At 38.5% G+C, this 18,535-nt stretch overlaps 5 protein-coding genes across 6 annotated transcripts in view; 4 read left to right on the top strand and 1 right to left on the bottom strand.

Annotated features, from left to right (window-relative positions):
- The first annotated feature begins 5 nt into the window (after positions 1 to 5).
- LOC100637460 (glutamate--cysteine ligase regulatory subunit-like) lies at positions 6 to 1,507 on the top strand. The gene is made up of 9 exons (XM_011405671.2): positions 6 to 201; positions 263 to 334; positions 383 to 455; positions 500 to 556; positions 610 to 713; positions 885 to 980; positions 1,024 to 1,077; positions 1,121 to 1,311; positions 1,359 to 1,507. The coding sequence occupies exons 1-9, from the start codon at positions 82 to 84 to the stop codon at positions 1,390 to 1,392; spliced, it is 801 nt and encodes a 266-aa protein (XP_011403973.1). The 5' UTR covers positions 6 to 81; the 3' UTR covers positions 1,393 to 1,507.
- A 599-nt stretch (positions 1,508 to 2,106) lies between these two features.
- Positions 2,107 to 6,071, top strand: LOC100637585 (rab-like protein 6). Its single transcript, XM_011405672.2, has 15 exons — positions 2,107 to 2,265; positions 2,325 to 2,459; positions 2,514 to 2,561; positions 2,605 to 2,669; positions 2,713 to 2,795; positions 2,852 to 2,915; positions 2,968 to 3,044; positions 3,102 to 3,207; positions 3,316 to 3,363; positions 3,417 to 3,463; positions 3,516 to 3,778; positions 3,830 to 4,713; positions 5,651 to 5,691; positions 5,749 to 5,782; positions 5,839 to 6,071. The coding sequence occupies exons 1-15, from the start codon at positions 2,160 to 2,162 to the stop codon at positions 5,977 to 5,979; spliced, it is 2,142 nt and encodes a 713-aa protein (XP_011403974.2). The 5' UTR covers positions 2,107 to 2,159; the 3' UTR covers positions 5,980 to 6,071.
- Positions 6,072 to 6,265: 194 nt separating this feature from the next.
- LOC100637711 (hydroxyacid oxidase 1-like) lies at positions 6,266 to 8,264 on the top strand. Its single transcript, XM_011405674.2, has 5 exons — positions 6,266 to 6,558; positions 6,611 to 6,768; positions 6,901 to 7,430; positions 7,489 to 7,647; positions 7,948 to 8,264. The coding sequence occupies exons 1-5, from the start codon at positions 6,410 to 6,412 to the stop codon at positions 8,080 to 8,082; spliced, it is 1,131 nt and encodes a 376-aa protein (XP_011403976.2). The 5' UTR covers positions 6,266 to 6,409; the 3' UTR covers positions 8,083 to 8,264.
- On the bottom strand, positions 8,218 to 9,056 carry LOC100635311 (peptidyl-prolyl cis-trans isomerase NIMA-interacting 1-like). Its single transcript, XM_003386603.3, has 5 exons — positions 8,897 to 9,056; positions 8,707 to 8,815; positions 8,538 to 8,660; positions 8,468 to 8,486; positions 8,218 to 8,391 (listed from the first exon to the last, which is right to left on the bottom strand). The coding sequence occupies exons 1-5, from the start codon at positions 9,017 to 9,019 to the stop codon at positions 8,313 to 8,315; spliced, it is 453 nt and encodes a 150-aa protein (XP_003386651.1). The 5' UTR covers positions 9,020 to 9,056; the 3' UTR covers positions 8,218 to 8,312.
- A 34-nt stretch (positions 9,057 to 9,090) lies between these two features.
- LOC105312772 (centrosome-associated protein 350-like) overlaps positions 9,091 to 18,535 on the top strand; it is a 12,749-nt gene continuing 3,304 nt past the window's right edge. Inside the window, exons 1-18 of one of the 2 annotated variants that reach the window (XM_019996488.1) lie at positions 9,091 to 9,293; positions 9,346 to 9,389; positions 9,481 to 10,006; positions 10,427 to 10,987; positions 11,093 to 11,256; positions 11,407 to 11,523; positions 11,582 to 12,739; positions 12,809 to 13,060; positions 13,138 to 13,233; positions 13,351 to 13,601; positions 13,747 to 14,251; positions 14,479 to 14,666; positions 15,144 to 15,231; positions 15,326 to 15,553; positions 15,909 to 16,114; positions 16,204 to 16,544; positions 16,732 to 16,886; positions 16,943 to 18,463. In XM_019996488.1, coding sequence (XP_019852047.1) covers positions 9,182 to 9,293; positions 9,346 to 9,389; positions 9,481 to 10,006; positions 10,427 to 10,987; positions 11,093 to 11,256; positions 11,407 to 11,523; positions 11,582 to 12,739; positions 12,809 to 13,060; positions 13,138 to 13,233; positions 13,351 to 13,601; positions 13,747 to 14,251; positions 14,479 to 14,666; positions 15,144 to 15,231; positions 15,326 to 15,553; positions 15,909 to 16,114; positions 16,204 to 16,544; positions 16,732 to 16,886; positions 16,943 to 18,463 — 6,513 coding nt within the window. In that variant the 5' untranslated portion in view covers positions 9,091 to 9,181. The remainder of the gene's footprint in view (positions 9,294 to 9,345; positions 9,390 to 9,480; positions 10,007 to 10,426; positions 10,988 to 11,092; positions 11,257 to 11,406; positions 11,524 to 11,581; positions 12,740 to 12,808; positions 13,061 to 13,137; positions 13,234 to 13,350; positions 13,602 to 13,746; positions 14,252 to 14,478; positions 14,667 to 15,143; positions 15,232 to 15,325; positions 15,554 to 15,908; positions 16,115 to 16,203; positions 16,545 to 16,731; positions 16,887 to 16,942; positions 18,464 to 18,535) is intronic. The other variant, XM_019996489.1, reaches the window with a different exon arrangement.

Genomic DNA, 18,535 nt, shown 5'->3' on the forward strand with positions numbered 1-18,535 from the left:
ACCAGCCACGCCCTATTCATCTTGCCATTATTTGCTGTCTCGACTACAACTCAACAAAAAACAGTTTTTTTTTTGCAAGGAATGTCTGGATCATCTTCTGACGAGCTCTTTTCCAGCCGCTCCAAGGTAGTACTCAACTGTGGTAACATTGCCAGCTGGAGCAAAATAAAAAAGAAAGCTCTACTGACCTCCACTGGAGAAGTATGGAAGATCATTAATTTAATCAGGGTTACTGTCATTAATTTCAATTATATTAACACAGCTGGTGTCTGCTATCGAGAACACACTGATCAGCTATTCTGGGTCTCAAAAACCAAACCCACTACCTGATGAAGTATTATCATTTTTAAAATGAGGTTTTATTATTTTTCTCATTTTTAAGTTGGCTGTAGTAAGAAGTGCTGGCCTTGCTCAGACGATTCCACCAGACGAGAGGGAGAACCTCACAATCACACGTAAGCCTCGTACCACCTGATAGTCACATGACTTATCCTTTTAGTAAAAGTATTTCCAAGTGCATGGGACCCTAATGAAATAACCCAAGCCGTTGATACAAGTATAATTATGCAGCAATTGATGATAGTTTTATAGTATGTGGTTTTTAAACAGGTTTGGTGGAGTTAGGTATTAATGCTGTCGACACGCTGATATTAGCACCGCCATCTTGCCAAGGACAGGATAAAACAATGGAGAATATACAAAAGCTATGGAAAGTTAGATTTCTTTTCTCTTCTTTTGACCTTTAACAGTTCACATTATCTTACTATTGTCCTTCATGAAAATTGGCAAGGCATTATGTATCCTTTTTAACATGGAGTCATTTTAACATGGAGATGTTTTATTATCAAAATTCTGTTTTATTATCAAAATTTTGGTGTTTTTAGGGAGTTGAAGAGTCCGCAATGCAAAAGAAAATGTCGGTAGTAGGTGTAGCAGATCTTGATAAAAAGGAATTAGAAGAACTATTCAATTGGGCCAAAGTACGACCAATCACTTGACAGTCATGTGACATCCTTTTCGCAGGTAAAGCCAAGGATTAATCAAGTGAATTTGGCTCATTGTTGCACCATACCCGAGGTACAAAAAAAAACTTTTATTATATTTTAAAATCCTTTGTTAGGATTTGGCTCAATATTGCAAGGAAGTTGACATTAAACTCTTTACTCATAATGATGACAGATGTCTCCTACCACCTGAGAGCTTACAAGAAACCATGCGAAATACCCTCAAAGTGGGCGAAAATTGGAGCTGTGGTTGGGTATCGCGTTATAATTCCATCATCAATCTACGCGGGATCGTCAGTCATAAGGGGTAGGCGTGGTCATTTTACAATATTACTTTGATGTTCTCTCAATTAGGTATCTCGTAGAACTAAATAAAGTATCGCAATAAATATTTTTTTGTTATTTTTACGTTATCATCATTGTTCATCTCTACTCTTTATTAAGTTTTTGTTTGTTGTTGTGATTGTTTTTTTTGCTCTTCTAATGATACATGATCTTCCTCTGAGACGGAAAAGAATCGCTTCTTTGACTCTTCAGTGAACTCTCTTATCTAAGGAGAGAGAGAGAGAGAGAAGGAGGAGTCTGGAATAACAGTTCACACACAGCATACCGTGTAATTTTAAAACAACAAAATTTTGATGAATTGCTAGTTTTATATTGACTATTGAGAGCAAGTGGTTTTTTTTATTCATAGCTATAAGCATGGTGCAAAGTGGCAAGTTTATATTTTTTTGCAAATGGGTCAAATTTTAGCCACTCAAAAAAAATCATTTATATAGCTGCACAATGTTATTAAAATGTAAAATATAATGTGTAGCATACCCATGAGAAGCAGTTTCTCTTTTCTCCCCAGTTATGTTTAAAAACACAGTAATACATCAATCCTTTACAAGATAAAGTTGCATATAAAATTATAATAATTATAAATAGATGTTTTTCACCTGCTGAGACTATAAACGTGAAATATGTGAATGCTCTCTGACTTTTACTAAACATCAGTGGCTTCAACAATTCAGGATCCTTGACTTCTAATTTTCCCTTTGGATCAAACGCCATTTTGAATAATTAAAATGGCGCCACGCCCACCAAATATTTTAATTAGCCACACCCTCTAGTTCAGCCACGCCCACCTTGTCTGCAGAGCTCAAGGGAGAAATGGGAAATGAAGGAGGAAAGCTTTTGGACACTACAACTCCCGAGGGAGTCCAGGCAATGGACGAGAACCTACAGAGGAAGTTTTCCAAAGGAATACAGTACAACAGTGAGGGGAAACACGGGATAAAAATGATTTTAAAAGTCTATTTTGTTAATTTTTCTCAGTGAAAGTTTTGATCCGTGGTGATCGTAATACGGGGAAGTCTTGTCTATTTAGACGGATGCAGGGAAAACCGTTCACCGAGTCGTACATACCGACCAATGAGATTCAAGTTGGGCACATACAGTGGACATATCCATGTGGGTGTGGTTTAATAGTAATGGGCGTGGCCTCATTCTGTGCTGTTTTTATAGGTACAAACGACATGGTAAAGGTTGAAATATGGGATGTCGTTGATCAAGGTGAGAAAGAAACAACAAAAATATTTTATTAAAAAATTTATAGGTCGATCTACAAAAAAAGGAAAAGACGTCCCATTAAAATTAAGCAACGAAGCTGATGCATCTCAGGTGCCATTGATAGTATATTCCAGTATATTCTAGTATATTTTAGGACATGGCACTTGATGCTAGTTTTCTTGACGTCTATAAAGGAGCTCACTGCGTCGTTCTAATGTATGACATCACTAAACAATGGTGAGTCATGTGATATCACGTTACATCATATGACATCATATTACATCATTGTTTAGGACCTGGCAATACATTGAGAGAGAATTACAACACATTCCGCTACATTTGCCGATTGTCGTTATCGTACGTTTTCTGTGATTATTGACGTCATTTTGTGGGTGTGGCCTGTTTCTAGGGTAACTATTTAGATATGAGAGAGCATCGATCAGTTTCAATGGAGGATGCCGAATTCTACGTTACTCATTTAAACAGGTAGAGAGAGAGAAAGAAAGAAAAAGGTATGTATTTATTTTCTTTTTATTTCCTCAGGCCGGAGGGTGCTGCTGATATAAGATATGCCGAGAGTTGCATGAAGAATGGCTATGGTCTTAGATATTTACACAAATTTCTAAGCATCCCTTTTCTTCAACTGCAAGTAAGTTGTAATTATTAACATCAGCACAACTGTTTTTTAGTTTACACGTACATATTAATAACAAGTCTTGATTTATTTATTAATTATCATCGCTTCTCTCTCTGCTAGCAAGAGACATTGCTCCATCAATTAAAGACAAACCGAGAACAGATAATGGTATGTAACCGTACAGATATTATTAATTGAGCCACACCCACTTTGATAATTAGCTTGTGAGTGAAGGACTTGATTCTAAAGAAGACCAGGATTACGACAAGTAAATTAAGGCTCCAATTTTAAAGCTATTGAGATATTTTTTATTTTAATAGATTTTTATCAGATAGAGCGAACCCCAAGGCTCCAAAGAATCGACCTGTTCCTGAGGCCCCACCCACTAACACACCTCCAGGCCATACTCCCGAACTACCCGTCAAGTCAACAGAGAAAGAGATGGTGAAAGAACCTCCACCTCCGAAAATACCAACCGAGGAGAGTACTGATGGTGGATCAATAGCTAAGAAACTATCGTCGAGATTTACTGGGTTTTTATCAAAATCTAAAACAAAAGAACCAACCAATGCACCTTCGCCTAGTAAGATAATGCATTTATTATTATTATATTTATTATTGTTGCTATTTTTAGAATCTCCTCCTGGCCGACCTCGTCAGAAATCCCTCGGCAACGTTGATGATTTTGTCCCCGAGGGAGAACTAGACGACCAGTTCTTTGAAGGAGGCGAAGGAGGAGGAGGAGGAGAAGCAGCTGATGATGACAGCGACTCAGATGAAGAGAGAGTCAATCCACAAGTTGCAATGGACGAAGACTTATCATCGCTTGAAGAAGAAGAAGAGGAGCCTGAACCTCCTCCTCCTCCTTCTAAACCCACAAAGAAGACAACCCCAGTCCAGCCAGCAAGAGGTATACCGGCTACTAAGAGAATCGAAGAGAGTGAGAGTGAGAGTGATGAAGATGGAGTCCAGCGACCGGTTGTTGCACTTGACGAGGATTTATCAAGCCCCGAGGAAGAGGAAGAAAAAGCTAATCATTCTACAGGGATGCTTCAACCAACTCGAGCTCCTGTTGCTGTCAAGGCTACCCCACCTGCTCCTGTCAAGGCTACCCCACCTGCTCCTCGCCCACTCAAATCAGCTCATGAGATTGCACTGACAGAGAGCGAGGAAGAGGAAGAGGAGAGACCTGTCGTCATGATGAAAGACGAAGACATTCCGGAGCCCGTCTCCAAAGTTAAATCCGGTGGATTATTAATGACACACCAAACACAGAAACCAAAATCAAGTGGTGGACTGTTGCTAGGTCATAACGATAGCTCTAGCCCTTCTGCTCCGGCTAAAGAGAAGAAGAAATCGCGAAAGTCGTCGTCTTCGGAGAAATCTCACAAGAAGAAGCGGCAGAAGTCCAGAGATGGAGGGGAGGAAGGTGATAAAGCAGCTGGTAGTCCAGTCACACCTGCACCTAGTGACCCGTTTGATTTTAATTCACTGGACGCTTGGCTTGGAGGAGATGATGTAAGTTTGTTTTTAGATTGATATCTTTTTAAAATGATTCCTTTACATTGATCTCCTTATGCTGTGTAGAAAGTTTGAGCTGATTCCGACTTAAATTTTTCAAGTTACGGCCATTTTAAGAAATAGGCCAAAATCTGAAAAGTACCCAAGGCTATAGCCCATGGTTTTTTCAAAAAATGGCTAAAAATTGACCCCCAATTTTTATTAAATTTTCTGATACATATTGATGTCCTAATGCTGTGTAGAAAGTTTGAGCTGATTCCGACTTAAATTTTTTAAGTTACGGCCATTTTAAGAAATAGGCCAAAATCTGAAAAGTACCCAAGGCTATAATAGCCCATGGTTTTTTCCAAAAAATGGCTAAAAATTGACCCCCAATTTTTATTAAATTTTCTGATACATATTGATGTACTTATGCTGTGTAGAAAGTTTGAGCTGATTCTGACTTAAATTTTTCAAGTTACGGCCATTTTAAGAAATAGGCCAAAATCTGAAAAGTACCCAAGGCTATAGCCCATGGTTTTTTCCAAAAAATGGCTAAAAATTGACCCCCAATTTTTATTAAATTTTCTGATACATATTGATGTCCTAATGCTGTGTAGAAAGTTTGAGCTGATTCCGACTTAAATTTTTCAAGTTATGACCATTTTAAGAAATTTACCAAAATAATACCCAAGGCTATAGCCCATGCTTTTTTCCAAAAAATGGTTAAAAAATGACTCACAATTTTTATTACATTTTCTGATACATATTGATGTACTTATGCTGTGTAGAAAGTTTCAGCTGATTCCGACTTAAATTTTTCAAGTTATGACCATTTTAAGAAATTTACCAAAATCTGAAAAATACCCAGTATACTTTTCAGATTTCTAAAGTTTTGAGCATTTTTTATGCTTGTCAGCACAAACTTTGATTAGACATTTTTTACATATTTTAGTCACCATCAGTACAACCAAGATCAACTCACGGGCTTTCAAGGTACAAAATAAATAATTGTTATTAATAATTAGTAGCGATATTTATTTATTTTTGCAGAGCTCTTCATAAATCAATTGAAGAAAATGATGAGGTCAGTCAGTCTAATCTTCTATTTTTAATTAATTAATTTATTTATTTAATTGTTAGGAGGAGGAAGAGGAGCCAAGAGAGAAGAAGAAAAAGAAAAAGAAATCAGACAGAGATGTCGGAGGAGACGGAAGCATAAAGAAGAAAAAGAGGAGTAAATCTAAAAAATCAGAGACTACCAATATCGAGGATTTGTTTTGAATTTGCTGCTAGTATTGTGTACTTTAATTTTATGTGCTTTTAGTAATGAATTGATGTAACAGCTTGTACCTACAAGTGCCTCTTTATAATAATGAGAAGTTAATTTTAAGAACCACTTTAAAGGCTAACCGTGTAGTTCTTGAAATCATGATCTAGCCAGGTGTTACACAAACAGGCGTCAAATTACACAATAGGTATGCCGCTAATTAAAACATAACAACATACTCTTATTCGCTCCAAAGGTAATGTTTGCTGTATTAAGTTTATAATTAAATTACACGAGGAGGAGTGACCATCCCAGCATAGTATCTATGATCCCAGGGCCGGCCTAGTCAGGATAAATCGGGATAAATAGACTGTATTATCTATGATTATCAGTTGTATATAACTAATAATTGTCAAGCTGGTAACTTTTTCTTTTAAAAGAAAAATGGCTAGCTTCAACTCAAGCATTTTGACTTGTCTTGAAGAGTATGAACAGAGTGCTCACTCAAAAGTAAAAGAATCTGCTTGGAACTATTACTCTGAAGGATCTTGCCTGGGACAAACAAAAAAGGAAAACATAGAAGCATTTAAAAAGTAAAACATTATTTGTTTTAATCCTATTTGTGATTTTTCAACTCACCCCAAGGTATTATATACTTCCAAGAGCATTCAGAGCATGCAAGGAATCTGAAGTTGACTTGTCTGTCAATATTTTAGGAAGCAAGATGGCTCTACCAATAGGAGTTGCCCCTACAGGAAGGCATGCTCTAGCTCATCCTCAAGGAGAAGAGGCAACTGTAAAAGGTTTGTTGCTTAAATTGCATGCCATCATTAACATGCAACACAAGATGCTGCTGCCAATGAATGTTGTTGGCATGACCAAGGTTCATGCAATTATTGATTTATGTAAACTATTTTCTTTTTTGGTATTATCAGGTTGCACAAGAGCTGGTGTATGCATGATACAAAGTGTTTTTTCAAACAAAAGCATGGAAGAAGTCACGGAATCTTGCAAGGGCCAAGGGCTAAGATGGATGCAGTTGCAACCACTTTTGAGTGAAAGCTGTGTCGTGGAAGACATCATAAAACGAGCTGAATCTCTGGGTTACAGTGGGATAGTGATTACATGCGATCAACCAAATTTTCCTATTAGTTATGCAGCAATGAAAGAATCAAAAATCAAAAATTATGCTATAAAAAACCCCGAGGTCTTTGGAAACTTCTCCAAAGAAATTAATGATAAGATTTTTTCTCCAGAGTCAAATCCCTACAGTGAGGTAAAAGAGAAAATGTTTGAGCCAATTTCTTGGGACTGGGTTGATTGGGTGCGTAGTATTACAACACTGCCTATAATCATCAAAGGTATTCTGAATCCACATGATGCTGAAGAAGCTCTGAAACATGACATCCAAGCAATATATGTGTCCAATCATGGAGGCAGAGTACTTGACTCTGTGCCACCAACTGTAAGTCTAGATGCACATAAATCAATTTAAACTGATCCTTAAATGTTCTAATCACTAGTTATATGCCTTGCCTGAGATTATTAAAGCAGTCAATGGAAAGGTTGAGGTTTATGTTGATGGTGGAATACGTCATGGTACTGATGTATTGAAGGCACTAGCACTTGGAGCTAGGGCAGTGTTTGTGGGAAAACCAATAATATGGGGACTTGCATGCAATGTAAGATAAAAATTATATTCTATAACTAAAATATTGTCGCATACTTTGTTCATTTAAGCCCAACATACACTACAGAACATGTTGCTAGTAACATTTGGGGTTGCATTTATTATTGCAGGCAAAATGTTGCAAAATCATGCAGAAAAGATTTCAGTCTATTCTTAGATACAAAATCAAAGTAACCACACAGATGTTGTTAGTAATATCAAGTAATATTGGTAGCAAGAGTAGATCTACTCTTGTTGATAGTAACATAAAAAAGTAATAAATGAATACTTACATGTAAATGAATGTTTTTAGGGTGAAGATGGAGTCTTTGATGTATTGCAAATGCTAGGAGATGAACTTCGTGCAGTGATGGCGTCTACTGGCTGCAAAAGAGCATCTGAAGTTACCCCAGATATCATACGACTTGCTTCCAACTATTATTCATAATTTCAATATTAAATTTTATGCACTACTTTGTTAAGATACAGTTTATTTCCAATCCTTATTGTGTACTGTATCTGTGGTTACATGTGGTAGTGTATTGACACCTACTATACTTTGTTTTATGATAATAATTATTAGTTAAATGAAAAAATCAATTTTAACGAAATTGATGAAGATTGAAGACACAAATGTAGAAATTATTAAAGTTCAGTCAGTAATTGATGCTCCATTCCTTATGCTGTCCTCATGATAATGTGTATTCCTGAATCAGAGAATACCGGCTCACTTAGTTCACCTATCTTCAGAGCATAACTAAAAGATAGAATAAATAAATATAGAAAAATCGAAGGGAAAGGAAGAATAATATAATACTACATTAAAATCTTACGTTGCTTCTTCAAATGGTTCTACAATGGAATGAGCTCATTAGTCAAGTGATGATGGCATGATTTGCTTACTTTGCATCTGTCCTCGTCCAAAAGGACCCAAATCTCCGCCTCTTTTAGCGCTACCACAATCGCTCTCTTTCGAGGCCAGCTCAGCAAAACCAACTTGACCACTGTCAATCTGCTCCCTAAAACCTAATTAATTAATAATAATGAATAATAATTAGAGTTTAATTATCACCTTTGAGCATGGCCAAAGCTTCTTCCTTGCTCCTTGTAATATTTTCTGTTTTCCATGAGGAAGGACGACGGGACTCTCTATGTTTCACTAAAAGATGAGAGGCCTGAACCTAAGAAAATAAAATGAAAAGATAGAAACATTGATTTTTGCACAAAGATTATTTTAATAATGACAATAGTTTGATTTCTACCTCTCCAGGGCCGACAGAAGCAGGTGGCTCCCATTGACTTGCTTTGGTGAATAAATTGAAATAGAATGCTTTTCCGGAGGAACGAGATTCGCGCTTTTCCCATCCTTCTGGAAGAGACGCCATCTTAAATCTGGGCGGGGCTAAAATTTGAAAGGCGTGGTTTATTGTCCCGTAAATCTCCGTATACTAAATCCGTGTGTACATTTAAAATGGCGCCAATGCTTTGATGAGGATTCTCTCTCCAGCTTTTGCTAGACTTTTGTGAACTGTTGTTCCCTTAATGCAATGAGTGGAGGCGGGGGATATACTTTAGGAGGAGGAGGAGGGAGAGTGAAAGAGCCCACTGTTACTTTTAGGAGGCCATTAAGGATTCACTCAGAAACAGAGAATCTCATCGGTCAGTTTATCTCTCTTATTTTAATATTTATTATCAGCTTTCATGATCATAGAGTTATCGAAGGCGTGGTCTTCAAGAGGCGATACTGAATCCACTGTACGTTAATATATAAATTACAGTTGTAGTATTTTTAGTAATGTAATAATATATTTAATTTATTGTGTCTTCTTCTCTTCTGCTCCTTTAGTCAGTGAATCCATCTCTTACCTCTCATTTCAATATCGGGTCACATGACGCCAGGGAAAGATCACATGACATCCGCACGAGGTCACATGATAGTAAAAGGGCACACGAGACTGGGTGGACGTCAAGGGATAGCTCCAGTCGCTACCTCCGACCAGGGACCTCATATCAGTCTATCAACGAGAGAGAGGGAGGGAGGGGAGCAGCACGACCTCCTTTGTCTAGCAGGACAAGGGATTTACTCAGTTCTCCTTATTTGGGATCAGTCGGTTCCTCTCACAATCGCTCATCCTCTCCATCAAAGCATAATCCATCATCTCTTTTTGGAGCCGCTGCCGATTTTAGAGATCACAAACCACGCCCACAGCCGCACTTGGTAGCAACCGGTAGACCAGTTGATGTACCAGTGGTTAATGGGGTACCAGTTACCATGACGAGGAAAGTCGTGAGAGAGGGAGGAGAAGGAGGTAGGGTCAAGGAGAAGAGGAGGTTGACTTACAGAGAGGAAGGGACCATACCTTTATCAAACTGTAAGAGTAAGCATGAAATCATTGGGTGCTATTATTAGATACTTAAAATGACCGTAACTTGAAAAAATTAAGTCGGAATCAGCTCAAACTTTCTACATAGCATAAGGATGTCAATATGTATCAGAAAATGTAATAAAAATTGGGGGTCATTTTTTGGCCATTTTTCAGAAAAAACCATGGGCTATAGCCTTGGGTATTTTTCAGATTTTGGCATATTTCTTAAAATGGCCGTAACTTGAAAAATTTAAGTCGGAATTGGCTCAAACTTTCTACATAGCATAAGAACATCATTATGTATCAGAAAATGTAATGAAAATTGGGGGTCATTTTTTGGCCATTTTTCTGAAAAAAGCATGGACTATACTACAGGGTATTTTTCATATTTTAGCATATTTTTATTAAAATTCTTTTGCTCATTAGCTCAAGTCAGTTCTTTGCTGGAAAAGATAGAGAGACAGAAAAGAGACCGAGAGACTCTAGAGAAGAAACTATCGTCACATTCGGACCTGACCTCTTCAAGCCATGTCCCTTTAAGCCACTCCCATTATGTGATAGAAACCGCCAAAAGACGAAAGATAGCGACAGCTCCACCTCCTAAAGGCTACACCGGCTTCACGTCGGCATCATCGCAACCTTTGACCTTTAAACCAAAGACGCACCCTCTTTTACAAACCGCTCCCACTTCTACACACCCACCTGTTGAGCCACCGGCCAATAAAACGACATGGGCGGTACCTCGTCAATCTCCTGTCATCACACCTTCATCGTGGAGGTCGGGACAAGAACTGGTTAAGAAAATGTTGGAGAGAGAAGTAGAGAAAGACGAAGGAGAAGAAAGGAGAACCAGACCTAGTTACGGGAGCAATGCTCAGGAAATATTGAGAGACATGGAGACAACGTCAGAGGAAGAGGAAGAGGAGGAGAGGCCAGTTATGAAAACAAAACCTGTCAATCCTGTTAAACAAGTTTTGAAACTATCAGGTACCCACAATTTTACAATGGTCCAACTATATTATTATTATTATTATTATTATTATTATTATTATTATTATTGTTGTTGTTATTGTTGTTGTTGTTATTCCATAGAGTCGGTTCCAGTCACTACTCCACCTTCACAGTCACACAGACAGTACAACAGGGAATCAGTCCAGAAGTACATGTTGTCAAAACAAGAGGAAAGGAAGAGGAAACTGGAGGAGGACAGAGCAGCAAGAGCAGCAGCTGAGGCTGACAGGAAGAGAAGATTACAGGTACAGCTCTGTTACTAAAAATAGAACTTGTTACTAAAAATAGAAACGTCAGTAAAATTCTATTACAATCAAGCGTGAATCAACTAAGCTATTGCTGTTATTATTATTATTATTATTATTTATTTTTTTATTTTTTGTTTTTTTGTGAAGGAGTTAAGAGAGAGGCAGCAGAATATATTAATTAATAATTTGCAAGCTCAGCAGAAAAGGAGAGAAACGGCAGCTGACGAAGGAACGTCAACGATACACATTCACTTTGAAAATAAAGTAATTTTTTAAATTTTAAATTAAATAATTTTAAATTAAAATACTTCTTCCTCTTTAGGATTTTCATCATGTTTCTAGTTCTTCTTCTCACCCACCGTCACTTTTCACACCTTCACGAACTCCCCAAACCACACCTTTATCATCCTCCCACCCTCACATGTCCCACGTCACTCCCTCCAGATTAAGCACTACTACGACTCCGCCCATTTTCACTAGCATTGCCACACCTACATTTGCCACACCTACTGCCACTATTGCCCTGCCCACTCAAAGCTCTGCTGACTCGTCGTTTATATTTTCAACTCCAGTTGTGGTAATGGCCCCACCCACTATAGCTCCACCCACTTGCACTCCGGGTGTGTCTGCCTCTCCTCGTACCAGTTTGAGTTTCTCGTCTCCTTATATGGTAACGAGGGGAACAACCTTACCCACGTCTTCTCTCAGTTCCTCTCGCTTCCCTCCTCCCCCTCCTCCTCCTCCTAGCGATAGAGAGGCCAAGTTATTGGAGCTACAAAGCTCCGCCCTCTCGTTAAAACAAAGGATCGAGAACGAAAAGAGAAAATTAGAAATCATGACATCGTCACCAAAACCTGTCAAGACTGCCACGCCCATCCCTCCGCCCACTCGAATAATTAAGAGCCAATTTTACGAGGCAAGCACGCAAACTTTACGAACATTGTCCACAGCCCCTCCTCCTTCTGCTACGCCGATTTCAGTTTCATCACCACGCCCACTTTTAACAGCTAGACCTGGCATTACCGTGACAACTGCTTCGGCTCCGGTTAGGTTACCATGGCAACAAAAGGGTGGGGACCGGTTTAGTGTTATCAATATATACACAGAGAGACAAGAGAAGAGTGATGTCACTGATGGGGGGAGTGAACAAGAAGAAGAGAATAATGGAGGACAAGTAGAGGAAGAGAGAGAGAGTGAGGAGGAGGAGAGAAAGGAAGAGACAGAGTCTGAGACAGAAGAAGAAGAGGAAGAGGTTAAACAGAAAGATACAGACAGTAAAGATGAACATGTTAGAGATGAAGACATTAGTTGGACTGCAGTATCACCGGTTCCTTCTAGCCCCTCCCCTCCTCCTCCTCCTCCTCTTGGTGGAGGCGTGTCAGTTATCACACCTCCTGGGTCTCCTAGCTTTACTGAATCATTCGTAACTCCGCCCACCACCACCAGGATACTACCAATACATGTGATGGAAACAAAACAAGTAAACATACATGTACATGATAATAATAATAATAATAATAATAATAATAATAATATTTTCTCTCTCCAGTCCCCCAGATACTCCCCTCATTCTCTTGGTCTTCAATTGAAAGCCGAACTAAACATACTTGAAGCTGTTGAGGAGGGAGTCCGTCACGTTGAGGGGGTGGAGTCAGCAAGAGCAGTAGCTGAGGCTCAGCAGGAAACTGTAGCATTGGCACAACTATTCCAGACACAGTCACAGACTCAGGAAATGAAAATAAAAGAAATTAATAATAAAAATAAAGAGAGATTAAGAGAAACAGAGATGAAACTGGACAAGGTAATATTAACAAGAAATTATTATTGTGTTTTTTGTTGTTGTTTATGCATGTTGTTGTTGTTGTTTGTTGTTTACAGGAGAGAGAGGAGAGGGTGTCAGTTAGTGATCAGTTATTGAAACTGAAAGAGAAGACTCAGGAACAAGCAGCAACCAATGAATTAAGATCAAGACAAGTAAGACTGGTCCCTCAAATTTATTTCAAGTTTCTATAAATTTAACAGTGATTATTATTATTATTATTATTATTATTATTATTATTATTATATTAAATAGCTCTTTTTATCTTTTAGTTGGAGGAGGAGAGAGCACAGTCTCATTCATTAGCTCAGCAGCAGCAGCTCATAAACACTCAGTCAGAGTTAACCTCAGCCGTACTCCAGAGCACACAGGCTCTGGTGGAGAGTGTAGCTAAGGCAGCAGCTGAATCAGCAGTTAGGACAGCTATGGAGGAGAGGAGAGAGAAGGAGAGAGAGGAGGAGGAGGAGGATGGTAGCAGTAGCTATGACACTGATTTTGAGCCACAATCATTTGAAACAGATAGGTACATGTACATGTATATAGTAAAGCTTATTGTGGAATTTAGCTTAAATTTGTTAGTATTTTGTTGTTTTTATTGCTCCAAATTTGTTGTAAAGTAATAGCTAAATACACTGTACATGTGTTCATTTTTTATTTCTCTTTTTTAGTCTTAATACTCCGCTAATGACATCGCCAATGTCACTCCCGCCCACCTCTATCACCATCACCACCGCATCTCACACTCCATCGATCCCGCCGGTCTCCCACGTTCCCTCTCACCCTCGTCCACTGTCCACGGTCATCGACCTACCCCCGGTATCATCCAGTGACTCCGTTTCGACTTTATTGTCCCCGCGTCTCTCCGGGGGCAGTAAGAGTTCTCGTACTAGTGGTACCCTAACGCCAGACGAGACTCAAAACCTTAATAATAACGGAGCCATACTGACCTCCCACGAGGAGGAGATAGAGGAAGAGATTGAGGAAGGTACTAGTGTCACTGACGAGGAAGAGGAGGAGTCTGGAGGGGGCGGAGAAAAGGGTGGGGCCAATGATGATATTGATGACGTGTCGTTTCGTGAGTTGTTGCCGTCTGAGGCCCATAGGAGACAGCAGAGGAAGAGACTCAACTCAACTAGCTCTGATCTATCTGATGTACTACCTATTACCATACAGGCAAGGGAATTAACCAGTAATAGTAACACATTGGATCTAGAGGGAGTTTAGGAGACTTTTGTCTACCACTAGGTCTCCTGAAATCTCTTATTTCTTAGCTTTTGGCCTTTTATGTTTAGCCTACTGTAGTGTCCTTAAATCTCCCAAGATTTATTTTGTAGATACACTATTCTTATTATTATTATTATTCTTATTATTATTATTATTATTATTATTATTACTGATAGAGTGGTGAGGGTTCTCCGCTATCAGTTGGCGAGGAGTCCTTCAATTCATTTGTCAACAGGATGGTCAGTCAGTACGTGAAGGAGGAGGAGATGAGAGCAAAGCATCAGTCAGCACTACTCAAACTGAGGGAGAGAGCAGTCAAAGAGAAGAGCCAAGCACAACTCAAGTGGCTCAACGTTAAGAAAAAGTTAGTACATTTATATGTACATGTACATGTACATATACATGTACATGTATATGTACATATAACATGTAACATGTGACATGTATACTTTATGAAGGAAGCTTTCATGCATGTACAGTGTACAGTTTACAGTCTAGTTCACATGTGTGCATTCATGATCATTATATATTTTTGCATAAAATGACCGTAACTTGAAAAATTTAAGTCGGAATCAGCTCAAACTTTCTACACAGCATAAGGGCATCAATATGTATCAGAAAATGTAATAAAAATTGGGGGTCATTTTTTGGCCATTTTTCGGAAAAAAGCATGGGCTATAGCCTTGGGTATTTTTCAGATTTTGGCCTAATTCTTAAAATGGCCGTAACTTGAAAAATTTAAGTCAGAATCATCTCAAAATTTTGCTGTACATGGGCATAGTGCTACATGTATATTACATTTATCTACTTATTTAATTTATTTAATTTTATTTTATTTTAGAAGTTTGATTAATAAGAAAGACGACGAGTCCATGCCTCTATTGATACGCAAAGAAGACGGAGTGAGAAAGAAACTAAAACAAGAACAAGTAAACAACAACAAACAACAACAAAACAACAACAACAACAGCAACAAAACAACAAACAACAGCATCAATAAAAACAATTCTCTCTCCACCTTAGGCTGAGATAAAACGATTACAAGAAGCTCACAAAAGAGCTAGTCAGGACCGTAAGCTCCTCCTACTACAGCAACAGGACATTGCCCGACTCCAGCGCTCAACCAAACAATACGTTGAGAAGATAAGGAGATATGGAGGAGGAGGTACAGGAACCAGCCCATTGCACCTTGAGTACTCTTTATCACCATCACCCTCTCCTCTTCACTCACCTGATGTCTTACACTCTGAGGTACATGTACATGTACATCTATACAATTAAATTAAACAATGTACATGTACATCTATACATACCTGTTAAACAATTCAATCATAGAAGAGTTTTGCAACTGAAATACTTAATGTTTAAAATCATTAATAATCATGCATTAATTGTGCTTTTTATTGCATAAATTGCCAAATTAAAAATGCATGTACCTAATAGTGAAATTACTATATTAAACATTAAATTGAATGCTACTGTACATGTACATACATCTACTGTATTTATTATACTATTATTATTATTATTATTATTATTATTATTATTATTATTATTATTATTATTATTATTATTATTATTATTATTATTATTATTTCCATATTAGGAAGTTTCTGAGTCAACTTCTCTAAGTGGTTCTCCTGTCAAGTCTGCCAGTGTATTAGAAGAACTTGAATTATCATCACAATCATCAGCCGATACCTCAATTAGAGGAGGCGGGGCAGTAGGTGGAGTGCTGGGTATGCCTTCAAGTCAAACGAGTGATAACTACAAACTAATGAAACTTAAGGAATCCTCAGAAGAAAAAGAAAAGTATTTAGTACTTTAGTAATTTATTCTGTAAAAAATTATTCATTTTACATACACTGTATATAATTATTATGTATTTTTATCTTTTATAGGGAGTTGTTAAAATATGAAGAGAAGTTGATCAAAAGACGTCAGACAGCAGAGGAGCTCCTGTTGTACAAACAAGAGCTGGAGAGAAGAGAGAAACAGCTAAGAGAGGAAGAAGGGAACATTAACAGGATAATAGAGAGGGCGATAATAAGCCAGGAAGATAAGCAGAGCAGTAATACTGGGAGTAGGTCATCAACCGTCAGAGAGAGAAGAGGAGAACCCAGTTCAGTATCGGAGGATATATCAGTTTATAACACTGATACTTTTGAAACTGAGACAGCAGCTGCTTCTACTCACTTAACATCAACACCACAACAGCAGCAACTGGGATCAGTGGGAGACTGTGAGTATTAGACTATCTGGTATTTGTGTAATTTTTAAACATTTTATTTATTAATTTTTATTTTTTGGCAGGTTATATTTGCACATTTTTTATACATTATTATTTTGAAACATCGTATTTATTCATTAATTATTATTAAATATCTTATTTTATCTTATTGATTTATTTTTTTGTTTATTCTTTGCAGTGTCTCTGGGTAGTCCCAGTGATGAGGAAGATAAGAGATTGATGGAGCTACAGGCAATCCTCATGGAGAAGGAGAAAGAATTGAAGAAGAGGAAGAAGGAGGCACTGAGAGCTAAGAGAGATCAAAAGGAGAAAGCAATTAAAGCAAGACTGATTGTAAGAAAACAATAAAAGTTAATTTATTATTAATAATAATGGTTAATTATTTTTAGGAGATTGAGAAGGAGCTCCAAGAACACAGTGAGGAGGAGTTAGTCAACACTGTCCCTTCCATTCAGATCACTTCACATGAGACGCTCGTCAAACCAGTACAGAAACAGGTTGTACCGGTTAGCGAGCCAGTTATACCAGTTCGAGAACAGGTTCTACCAGTGAGAAAGGAAGAGGCTACAAAGTCACTGGATACCAAGTCTCCATTAAGCAGCAGCAGCAGCAGCAGTAGCAGCAGTAGTTCAGTATCTACTGTGATATCTAATGAAGGAGAGATAGAGGAAGAGATCACAAGCTCTTTAATATCTAACAATGCTCCTTCACAGCAAACTGAATCTCAAGCAATAGCTACATCAGCCCCTCCCACTGTTTTTCCAGCCCCTCCCACTGTTTCTGTAGCTCCTCCCACTATTTCTTATGCCCCTCCTACTATTTCTTCTGTCCCTCCCATTACATCATCAGCCCCTCCCACTATTTCCATAGCCCCTCCAACTATTCCTCCAGCAGTTAGTACTACATTAGTACTAACGTCCTCTTCTGCTCCAATATTAGCAGCCACACCCACTACAGCTCCAGTATCGGTAGCCACACCCACTTCAGCTTCAATATTAGTAGCCACACCCACTACAGCTCCAGTAACTCCACCCATTTCTACACCAGCAGTCACTATATCAGAAGAGCCTATTCCCAACCCCCTAACATCAACTGCAATAGCCTCTACTATATCAGTTACACCAACCATCCTATCGCATAAAGAACTCATCACTTCCACTGCAGCAGTTGGAGGTAAGGACACTATTGACGATGCTCTTACTGTCACAGCGTCCCCACGTCCCTCTCCTTCTCCTCTCTCCCTCACTCCTGATATATCAGAGGACACAGGCTCTAACCTCTCACTATCACAGCGTGTACTAGTAGCTAATAGTGTCCAGGGAGTCATTGAGTACATTGGTACTACTGATTTTGCAAGTGGTATATGGATCGGTGTCAAACTTGACGAGCCAAGAGGAAAGAATGACGGATCGGTGAATGGAAAGAGATACTTCTCTTGTCCTCAGAAGCATGGAGTCTTTGCTCCTCCTTCTAAAATATTCCCAATAGAAGAGGAGAGCTCTGGGAAAGATACCAGCAGCAGCATATCTGAGGAATTCAGCTCAGAGAAGGATGAGAGAGAGTCGCTGAGTGCAATATCTCCTGAACCACTAATAGATAATGTTAATACTTCACTGCAGAAGGAGCAAACTGCTAGTGGAGGAGCTGAAGTGACTGGTGCTTCACCTCTTGATGATGATAATGATAGTTATACTGCAATATCAGAGAACGAAGAAACACAATTAGATGATACTCTAGTACAAGAAGAAGAGGAAGGAGAAGATGATCAAGTAATTAAAGATGGAGAGTTTGAGAGTGTAGCTGATATATGGAGCAAGAAGAAAGGGCCTGATACAGAAGCCTCTATTGATAAAGTTACTGATCAGTTGCTGTCAGCTTTAGTTCAATCAGAGGTTGACCTGATTTGTAATATAAGAGACACTAGAGAAGCATTGAACCAAGAAGATGAGGATGAGGAGGAGGAGAGAGGTGAAGCTGTTAAA

Source organism: Amphimedon queenslandica, unplaced genomic scaffold (assembly GCF_000090795.2).
Source record: "Amphimedon queenslandica unplaced genomic scaffold, v1.1 AMPQUscaffold_13409, whole genome shotgun sequence".
NCBI classification, from domain to species: domain Eukaryota; kingdom Metazoa; phylum Porifera; class Demospongiae; order Haplosclerida; family Niphatidae; genus Amphimedon; species Amphimedon queenslandica.

Excerpts from the sequence above, each read along its gene's own strand:
- LOC100635311 (XM_003386603.3), bottom strand. The coding sequence starts at position 9,019 with ATGGCGTCTCTTCCAGAAGGATGGGAAAAGCGCGAATCTCGTTCCTCC. Across the intron at positions 8,816-8,896 it reads CTTCTGTCGGCCCTGGAGAG|GTTCAGGCCTCTCATCTTTT; the intron begins GTAGAAATCAAA and ends TTATTTTCTTAG. Across the intron at positions 8,661-8,706 it reads AGCTTTGGCCATGCTCAAAG|GTTTTAGGGAGCAGATTGAC; the intron begins GTGATAATTAAA and ends TTAATTAATTAG.
- LOC100637585 (XM_011405672.2), top strand. The coding sequence starts at position 2,160 with ATGGGAAATGAAGGAGGAAAGCTTTTGGACACTACAACTCCCGAGGGA. Across the intron at positions 3,045-3,101 it reads TACGTTACTCATTTAAACAG|GCCGGAGGGTGCTGCTGATA; the intron begins GTAGAGAGAGAG and ends TTATTTCCTCAG. Across the intron at positions 3,364-3,416 it reads CAAACCGAGAACAGATAATG|CTTGTGAGTGAAGGACTTGA; the intron begins GTATGTAACCGT and ends TTTGATAATTAG.
- LOC100637711 (XM_011405674.2), top strand. The coding sequence starts at position 6,410 with ATGGCTAGCTTCAACTCAAGCATTTTGACTTGTCTTGAAGAGTATGAA. Across the intron at positions 6,769-6,900 it reads AGAAGAGGCAACTGTAAAAG|GTTGCACAAGAGCTGGTGTA; the intron begins GTTTGTTGCTTA and ends TGGTATTATCAG. Across the intron at positions 7,648-7,947 it reads TATGGGGACTTGCATGCAAT|GGTGAAGATGGAGTCTTTGA; the intron begins GTAAGATAAAAA and ends GAATGTTTTTAG.
- LOC100637460 (XM_011405671.2), top strand. The coding sequence starts at position 82 with ATGTCTGGATCATCTTCTGACGAGCTCTTTTCCAGCCGCTCCAAGGTA. Across the intron at positions 456-499 it reads GGAGAACCTCACAATCACAC|TAAAAGTATTTCCAAGTGCA; the intron begins GTAAGCCTCGTA and ends TTATCCTTTTAG. Across the intron at positions 1,312-1,358 it reads GGGATCGTCAGTCATAAGGG|GTATCTCGTAGAACTAAATA; the intron begins GTAGGCGTGGTC and ends TCTCTCAATTAG.